General features: G+C 31.2%; 2 protein-coding genes across 2 annotated transcripts; one reads left to right on the top strand and one right to left on the bottom strand.

Moving 5' to 3' along the window:
* Nucleotides 1-430: 430 nt before the first annotated feature.
* Nucleotides 431-2,299, bottom strand: LOC145059421 (putative aldo-keto reductase 2). The gene is made up of 5 exons (XM_079007273.1): nucleotides 1,975-2,299; nucleotides 1,673-1,876; nucleotides 1,325-1,497; nucleotides 1,109-1,211; nucleotides 431-956 (listed from the first exon to the last, which is right to left on the bottom strand). The coding sequence occupies exons 1-5, from the start codon at nucleotides 2,188-2,190 to the stop codon at nucleotides 624-626; spliced, it is 1,029 nt and encodes a 342-aa protein (XP_078863399.1). The 5' UTR covers nucleotides 2,191-2,299; the 3' UTR covers nucleotides 431-623.
* Nucleotides 2,300-3,223: 924 nt separating this feature from the next.
* LOC145058209 (voltage-gated hydrogen channel-like protein) lies at nucleotides 3,224-4,164 on the top strand. Its single transcript, XM_079006123.1, has one exon. It carries the CDS (start codon nucleotides 3,249-3,251, stop codon nucleotides 3,951-3,953), a length of 705 nt encoding a protein of 234 aa, XP_078862249.1. The 5' UTR covers nucleotides 3,224-3,248; the 3' UTR covers nucleotides 3,954-4,164.
* The last annotated feature ends 6,096 nt before the right edge of the window (nucleotides 4,165-10,260 follow it).

Raw genomic sequence — 10,260 nt, 5'->3', positions numbered from 1 at the left:
TAGGGTTGAAATCGGAAGATGAGGAAGACGTTGGAAGAAGAAAATGTTGAATAGAAAAGAAACTGAAACCAGGGGAAGAAAAGGACGAATGACGCAGAATAAGAAAAGAAAAATGTGGAGTTTAAATGGTGCTCTGATACCAAGAGAATGAAAACTCTTCACACCCAATTGTGGTGGAGAGGGTGAGAATATATAAGATATAAAAGTTAAACTTTACAACCTTGAATATTAAACAAATATACAACACAATTATTATCTAATAAGTTAGAAGATATTTTCAATTTTGTTCATGTATATATGTCATCCTAGTAATGTTATGAAATAACAACGAAAATTCCCTCAATCAATTATTTCTCTTAATTGTTCTTTCCTTCTCTTTAAACAAAGTGTAGTATTGTTATGATCTAGAAGTAGCTTTGAAACAACAGCCTAAACAAAAAGGAAATATCACATTTATTTCATAAATTAAAAGATGTATACCGATACAAGATGTATTAGCAAAAATTACAAGATATACTTATATTGAATACTAGTTTTCGTCGGACATCAATCATAGAAAGAGTGTTTAAATCCCTAAATTGGTCACCATTTTTCTCGTTCGATGGGTCTTATCAAACCATAGCTTAATTACCTTTCCACGAAGATAATGGAGGAGTCTCTGAGTTTAACCAGGTCATCTGCATGAACGCACTCCTTTCACCCCTTACCATGTCACTTGAAGCAATAAATTCCAGTTCTGCCATATCGTCTGGTGTTAGCTTTACAGACAAAGCTCCAATGTTTTGGTCGAAGTTCTCAAGTTTCGTGGTTCCTGGTATCGGAACCACGTCGCTTCCTTGATGATGTACCCATGCGAGTGCCAGCTGTGCGGGGGTGCATCCTTTGCTTGTTGCCATCTCCTTCACTCGCTCAAAAACCGTCTTATTTTGCTCCATGTTCTGAAACCTTGGATAAAGCTGCAATAACATTTACAAGAATCTAAGGTTGTATTCCTCTTTCTAAAGGATCTAAATACACGTCATCCAACTTTCGGCTTGTGGTTTCAGTAAAACTCAATCATGCACATTTCAATTGATATATAATGCCATAAAAATGCACATATACGTACCTTCCTGAAGTCTCCCTCTATCATGTTTTCGACCACCTTAGGGCCCACAGCCAAGAATCCTCTCCCAATAGGACTGTAAGGAACAATCCCAATGCCAAGTTCTCTGCAAAAGAGAAAATCCGAATCAACATCAATCAAAGTAATTAAATTAATGTAGATATAGATCGTGTTATACTCAGATAACCCTAAAAGAACATAAAAATCACTAAAGATCACCTGCAAGTAGGAACAATTTCATCCTCCAAATCTCTTGTCCATATAGACCATTCATTTTGTACTGCTGTAATTGGATGAACAGCATGAGCCCTTCTAATTGTGGAAGCTGATGCTTCTGATAATCCTACGTACTTAACTTTGCCTTCCTCTACAAGTTTCTTGATCTCCCCCATCTTTTTAATGAAGTTTGTAACATATAAAAGTGTTAAGCAGTATCACAGCTCAATCTTATCATGGTTATCATATATGATTGAAATGTAAAAAACAACAAAACTAAGCAGTAGCAGACTAGTTATGATGTCAAATGGTATTCAAAAGTCGACCACAAAAAAGGAAAGAGAGACCAACCGTGACTTCGATTGGAACACTAGTATCAATCCTATGAATATAGTAGAGATCAATATAATCAATATCAAGTCTTTTCAAGCTAGCTTCACAAGCTGAACGGACATAGGCTGGATCTCCACAGGCATCTGGTTTTCCATCGATCCATTGGATTCCAAATTTTGTAGCAATTTGAACTTTCTCTCTCAGTCCTCCTTCTTTCAAAGCCTACACAACATTTCAGATTCTCTAAATTAAAACCCTAATCGAAAACCCTAACAAAGGAATCTGATAGATTCATCTTTAATCAGAACACAGTTACTTACCTTCCCGATAAGGATTTCATTGGTGTGAGGGCCGTAAAAGTCGGAAGTGTCAAGGAAGGTGACGCCGGCTTCAATGGCGTGGTGGATGAGGTTGATCATATCTGGTTCGGGTTTTGGGAGTCCGTAGTTCCCTGACATACCCATACATCCCAATCCCTGTGCTGATACAACTAAACCTTGTGAACCTAATTTTACTTTTGGAATAACTGACGCCATTGTTGTTTGTAGATGGTAAATATTTGCTTGAATCCCAATGACTAATGAGCTTTAAATACTATCTGGGTTGTTTAATTTAAAGATCGCACAAGAGAAAGCTTAGTTTGATTCCTGAATTAACGAAAGGGAAGATGATGAAGTCAGTGATGACCTCAGGGCATAGAGAACTGATTCAGTTTTTCTTAGGTATGTTTTGGCGGGACTGGTTCGCGGAATTTTCTCATATTTCTAATATTATATTTGAACCACCTCATTTTATTACATTTATTTATTTATTTTAAACCGCAAATAATTATTTTTCCTCCTCTCCCTGGTTTATATTATATTTATTTTTAATGGGTTATATAACAGAAATTAAAATTTTAACCATCAAGAAAATAGGTTAAAACGTTTAAGGATGGTTAAGTGTTCGTAACTTTTTATACTGGTTTATTAAAAAATTAACATTTTATAAATAATAATTTTTAATTATATACTATTTAAAAAAATAATAATACAATTTTACAAACTGGTATATTTTTCTTGTTTGATTGATAATTATGAATATTTTATTATGTATGTTTGAAATCAATGGTTTTTGGTTTTTTGGAGCATGCAATTTGCAATTTGTAATGTGTAAATAAATAATGTTACATTTGGCTTTAGAGTTTTAATTTGTATAATTAGGTATCCATGATACATTAAAATAAAAAAATAAAAAAGTTAAGTACGGCTGCTCTTACATTTTTATAATAATACCGATGCTTAATGACTGGTGCTGAATACCTTTTGCTAAAATTGTTTGTGCTTATAATACATAATCTTTATCTGTCATTTTCGTAGCACAATGATTTGAACTATTTCAAAATAAATAGATAAATAAATAAAATAAAACAAATTGCAGGAGGAAATTCCCCCAATAATTTAATAATAAGTTCTCAACTTGACTTAAAAGCCGATCCATCCAAGACTTACGTTTCATGCTTGCCTTTCAATTGTACTAACCTTATATTAAACTTTCCATACAAATAACAACTATCAAACCTCACCAATACCATTCACCACACTAATTCCCATCCATGGAGTCATCTCAAATTCAATGCCATAAACCACAACCTCCCTCCACTTCAATAACATCAACCAAATCCATTGAAATATCCATCCAAAATCTCATCAAATCCTACAAAACAAGGCAAAAATGGGAGTTTTTCTCGGGATCAACCAAACAAACTTCCAACAACAAACCCCCATGGAGAAACCACTTAACAAGTTTTCTAGAATCAACCCCAGTTCACATAATCGCCATCATATTACTCCTTGCTGATCTTGTTATGGTAGTTCTCGAACTCTCAAAAACTTTGGTTTCTTGCCCTAAGAGCAAAAGAATAAACAAGAAAGTAGATGTGTGGTACCACTGGGTAGGAATTGGAATCTTGGTGATTCTTGCTACCAAAAGTGTGGCACTAGTGGTGGGGTGTGGGAGGTCATTTTTTAAACGCCCGGGTTTGGTGGCCGATGGAGTGGTTTTAATTGGGGCGTTGGTATGTGAGGTTTTGATGGAAAGGGTGGGGGTGGGGTTGATTGTTGTAGTGAGCTTGTGGCGGGTTTTGAGAGTTGTTGAGAGTGTCTTTGAATTGAGTGATGCGGCTATTGAAGTGCAAATAACGAGTATATTGTGTCAGTTTGAGTTGCTTAATGAAGAAAATGAAAAACTTAGAGGCATTGTAATCGAAAAGGAGAAGATTATAGAGGAATTGCAAGAAGAACTTGATATTCGAGCTTAATTAGGCGAATGTTATAATTATTACTAGATATCATAATGAGAAGTTGATGAAGCCATAATTTAAGTGCATAAGTTTATTGATTCAAACACTATTTTCGATATAGTGGTTAAATCCTTATAGTTTTGTACCCGTTAAAAATTATCATTTTCTCCCGTTATAGTTTTGAAAAATAGAAAAATACATAAAAATAAAAGCACAACGTTTAAGGGTTTTCCTATATCTCCTTCGACTTGGGTGACATGGTCTGGTCAGCGTGTTTGCTGGATGGAAAAATACTCCTCACTCGGTCCTAGAAAAAAATGGGTTGACCGATATATGTTTCAGTTAAAGACATTTATGCCCTAAATAAAAGAACAAACACGCCTCCTATCTCAAATGACAAACAGCTCCTCCCTCCTTCCACTCAACGATGAATCACTGTTTCTGGTTCTTCCCATCACCCACCATGTTTGTCGTTGCCGCCTCAAGTAGACTCGCCAACCTCAGCTTCTCCTACCCTAAAGACGGTCGCCGACGATTCAGGTACTTGAACTTCTCCATTTTAGAGATGAAAAACCGAAATCTGATGGAGTTGTTTGATATATATATATATATATATATATATATATATATATATATATATATATATATATATATATATATATATATATAATCTGAAATATGGTAATTTCTAGGTTCTTTTGAGAAATCTATTTTTTTCCCGGGAAATTAGATGCATTTATGTGTGAATTAAGCGTGAAATCATATGTGTGATATCATAAATCTAAGGGGTGTTTGGTTTAGCTTTTCACATCAAAAGTCCTTTTTAGAAAAGAAAAAAAAGCAAAAAATGTTTGGTAAACTAGTTTTAAAAAGTTACTTTTGGAGTTTTTATACAAGGAAAATCAACTTTTTGGAAAAGTTAGGAAATCCTAACTTTTTGTAACTTTTCCAAAAAGGACTTTTGGACTTTAAGAAGCTAAGCCAAACACCCCCTAATGCTGGGGCTATTGTATGATGGGGCTATTGTATGATCAGGTAATTCTTTGTTCTTTTCTCACGTATCATATCTAATTTATATCAATACCCTTTCTCCCTTCTTAAGATGATCCTTGGTGTAGGAGTGGATTTTGAATTTTATTTTACATGAATGAATTAGAAGAGTAATAATCATGGAAAACTCTCAATATCCTCTTTTTGCATTACATTTATTGATTTACATACATACGTTTGAAATTTGTTGTAGTATTATGAAATCAGGGCATATTGTAATTTTAATTATATGATATCTGATGCAATTTGGTAACAATTAAAAAGTAGAAAGGAAAACCAGGAGTTCAAATTTTGATTTTTACATTACATTTACTGATTTACATACATATACGTTTGAAATTTGTTGTTGTAATATTATGAAATCGGAGCATATTGTAATTATAATTATATGATATCTGAAGCAATTTGGTAACAATTAAAAAGTAGAAAGGAAAATTAGGAGTTTAAATTTTGATTTTTCATGATCTTTTCCAGATAATATGGAACTGGAAGTGAAAGTACATTGTTATGTTTTGCATTTAACAATATGTATATGGCAGAAAGTATATTTTTATGTTTTCAACTTAACAATATGTACATGAAGGAAAGTACGGGGTTATGTTTTGCATTTAGCAAAATGGTAAGTAACAATTATAAAAATTAATATGTAAAAACTATTGAGAAATTGAAAAAGTAGAACTATGAAAATACATAACTTGGTTTAAACTTAACAAAAGGGTAAAATTTTCATTAGCATCTTTCAGCATAGTCAGTTATATATAATTAAACAACATGGTTTTAGTTGGTTGTAGACTTTGTTAAATTTGGTTTGAATATGACTTAGTTAGATCAGGATCAATCAACAACTATGAATCAACCCTTTAGTTAATTTATTTAATAATTAAATGATGATTTTTTTATGATTATTATAACAATAATTTTGTGCCTAATAGTGAAGTAGTTAATACGATAAAATGAGAAATATATGTCATGCTTTTTCTATTTGCATTTTGTCCTAATATCAAAACCATGCAAATGACAAATACATTTTTTACCACTCAAGAAACATATAATGGTTAAATCACTAACTACGTAAAAGTACACCTAATTTTTTGAAGTTTTCCATTCTAGAATAACGTGAAGAATTTCTCAAAATCTTTTGTTTCGAGGGCGTTATTTAATACGTCTAGTAACTAAGGATGTAATCATCTCTCTGAGTTATGTTTCTTACATAGGAGATTTTATTTGATCTTAGCAAAATAGAGGTACTAGGGGAGAAAATAGAAATATCAATAATGATGAGTACTAGGGAACCTTCCGATCAGAATTTGAAATCCATGAGGATAGGGAGGGTTTAAGGTTTTATTTAGATCAAATTGCTTCTACTTGTACATGTAATGATCGATGACATATTTTCAAGTGGAGTATAACATATAGCTTAAGTCATGAGAGGTACATTAAGCCTAAACAATCACATGCAGAATGGGGATGGATCTTTGGAAATTCGAAGAATAACATACTGATGAAAGTATATGGACGAATGTGAAACTGGGAAAAAGAAATAAGGAATTGGTGGAGAAGATCTCAATATCAATTTATGTCATTATTTTTCTTGTGACTATGGAAATTAGGAAAATTACAAAAGATATATGTTACTGTGGATACAAATTATGACGTTTACATTACATTGTTATCAAAATTTGGTAAGAGACTCACGTTTGTTAGATTTTTGAAGGTGGATGGTCTAATCAGGCTAGCAAGTGTAATGTCCCGAATTTCAAACATTTTTTTTATTTCTAAAACCCAAGCAGGGCCCCAAATTGTAAGGGGCCCCATTTTCAAGTCCAGTTTCTCTATGTACTGATAGTCCATCCGATACAACTTTACTACCCATTCCTCAACAAAAAAAATACGCCGGCTGCGACTAATCAACTACAATCACCGAATCACGTTGCGACTAATCAACTTCCCTTCTTCTCTCTCGGACTCGATTCTAGCCTTCTTCTCCAATCGTCAATCGATTCTTCCATTCCACAACCTATCGATTGAATGCTTTGAATCGCCACTGAGCATTGAGTCTTCACCGTTGACCTGCTTTTCGGATTCTCCATCGTTGATCGCTCAAAACTCTATAATCAAAATCAACTCTTCTGTGACTGTTGGCATTGAATTGAAACGGTAATTTGCTTGTATTTTCCCTTTTGATTTTTGATTTCCTATTGTCTGATTATAATATTATATAATTGGGGATTTGGGGTAATGTGTTATGTGGTTAAATGTTAAATGTTAAATTGTTAATAGCCGATGATTAACTCAAAGTCTCAAACCACTCAAATCAATGTTCTAAAGACTAAAAATGTCAATCTATATTGCTGATTAATGGAGTAATTGTTGTCTAGCCAATAAGTTTTGTGTAACTGCATCATTTGTTTTGTTTGGGGAATCATTACTCAAAAAGGTTGATGCTTTTTGGCTTTTAGTTTGATTGATTGGCCCCAAACTCCAATATCTAGAAAAGTCTTCATCAATACATACAAAACTGAATTTTTATGGAATATACCCATAGCATAGAATGATAGAACAAGCTTTTTTGATCAAACATTCCATATTTGATTTGAATTATGTGGTTTGGCATCATAATTTTGTTTTGTTTTTAATGAGATTCTTGTTTGACATCTAGTTATATAATGTCTTATAATTAAAAACAATGTTTTATTATTAAGTTATGTAATTTGTATTCTAATTGTTTTTGGCTTTTTCCAAATGGCATGAATGATCAAATTTGTTAATCTTTTCAATTTTCTGATTTTTTATTTCAGATTAGCAGATTCCATTGTTCACTGATTTCAGATCGGCAAATTCCGTTATTTTTGAGCTTTCCATTATCTTAAGGGCGGTATAATCCTAATCCATATCTTCTATACTATAGTTATTATTAATCAAATAATTAATAAACATGTCAAAGAGAAAATACGAATGAGTTGTTTCAAAAAGGAAACGAAAATGCAAGAAGAAGCTTTTATAGATAAACAAAAAGGTTCATTTTTAAAATATTTAACTACAAACAAAAATGTTGATAATGAACAAGAAGAAATTAATGTTGATAATGAACCAGAACAAGCTAATGTTGATAATAATATTGAACAAACTAATATTGAAATTGATAACGAACAAACTAATAGTGAAAATAATAATGAACAAACTAATATTGAAATTAATAACGAACAAACTAATAGTGAAAATGCTAACGAACAAACCAATATTGAAATTGATAACGAACAAACTAATAGTGAAAATAATAACACACCTTTAAACATATATGATCCAAGTAGATGGAATAATATTAGTAGTAATTTAAGAGATTTAATTGTAGAAAAAGCTCCTATTAAAATTTATGATTTTAAATTTCCAAAAGATCAACACTTAAGAAGCTTTAGTACATCTCTTTATATGCAAAAAATACAAAATGGAGAAAAATACGAACGAACATGGTTGGTTTATTCCATAGATGTAGATAGAGTTTTTTGTTTTTGTTGTGAATTATTTAATGTGAATACATCTACATGTTCATTAGCACATAAAAGTAACAATGATTGGAATAATATTTCTAGTATACTAAAAAGACATGAAGCAAGTAACAGACACATTCTTAATATGAGGTCCTGGATTGACTTACAAACTAGATTAACAAATAATAAAACAATTGACAAGCAAATCCAAGAACAAATAAATAAAGAAAAGAACATTGGAAAAACGTGTTAATAAGAATCATTGTTGTAGTAAAAACTTTAGGAAAATGTAATTTAGCATTTTGTGGAACAAATGAAAAAATTTATGAAGAAAATAATGGTAATTTTTTAACTATAATTGAAATGATTGCTGAATTTGATCTTATTATGCAAGAATATATTAGGAGAATTAATGACAAAGAAATTCATAATCATTATCTTGGACATAATATGCAAAACGAACTTATTAGTTTATTAGGAGAAGAAGTTAAAACTAAAATTATTAAAAAAGTAAAAGAGGCTAAATACTTTTCAATAATACTTGATTGTACTCCTGATACAAGTCATAAGGAACAAATGTCAATTATCTTACGATGTTTAGATCTTTCAACCACTCCAATAGAAGTTAAGGAGTACTTTCTAGGATTTTTAGTTGTAGATAATACAACTGGTAAAGGCTTATATGATGCTATAGTTGATGAAATTAAAAATATAGGACTAGATATAAATGATGTTAGGGGTCAAGGTTACGACAATGGTTCAAATATGAAAGGAAAACATCAAGGTGTACAGAAACGATTGTTAGATATTAACCCTAGAGCATTCTACACTCCTTGTGGTTGTCATAGTTTAAATTTAGTAATTTGTGATATGGCTAATTCGTGTGAAAAAGCTAGTGAATTTTTTGGAGTTATACAACGTATATATTCGATATTTGCTTCATCAACTCAAAGGTGGAAAATATTACAAGATAATATATCAAACCTAACACTTAAATCATTATCGCAAACTTGTTGGGAAAGTAGGGTAGAAAGTGTAAAAGCAATTAGATTTCAAGCACCACAATTAAGAAAAGCACTTTTACAATTATCTAAAAATTGTGGAGATCCAAAAATTAAAAGTGAGGCTAAATGTTTAGCTACATATGAACTTGAAAACTATGAATTTTTATTAGGAATGATTATTTGGTATGATGTTTTGTTTGCTATTAACACTGTTAGTAAAAGCTTGCAATCAAATGATATGTGTATCGATGATGCTATAGATCAACTAAATGGACTTTTGTGTTTCTTTGAAGAATATAGAGAAAACGGATTTGAAAAGGCTTTAGATTATGCAAAAGAATTGGCTTTAGAAATGAATGTAAAACCAGAATTTCGTGAAAAGCGTATCATTCAAAGAAATAGACGATATGATGAAAATGTTGCTAATGAAACTATTAAAACTCCTATTCAGTTATTTAAAACTGATTACTTTTTATATATAGTAGATAAAGCCATTACTTCACTTAAAATTAGATTTGAGCAATTTAATGAGTTCAAAAATATTTTTGGTTTTCTATTTAGTATAGAAAAATTAAAATCATTTGATGAAAATACTTTAAAAAACATTGTTTAAATCTTGAAAAAACTTTAAAGCATGATGATAGCTTAGATATTAATGGTTTAGATTTATTTCATGAACTAAAACTATTAAGACATATTGTACATTTAGAACGTGATACAATTATTAATATACTTAATTACATTAAAAAGTTTAGTTCTTTTCCAAATGCATATGTTGCCTAT

This window comes from Lactuca serriola, chromosome 6, assembly GCF_051521515.1.
Source record: "Lactuca serriola cultivar US96UC23 chromosome 6, Lser_US96UC23_V15, whole genome shotgun sequence".
Classification (NCBI taxonomy): domain Eukaryota; kingdom Viridiplantae; phylum Streptophyta; class Magnoliopsida; order Asterales; family Asteraceae; genus Lactuca; species Lactuca serriola.
Note: the sequence above shows the minus strand (reverse complement) of the source record. Positions and strands in the feature narration are given on the sequence as shown.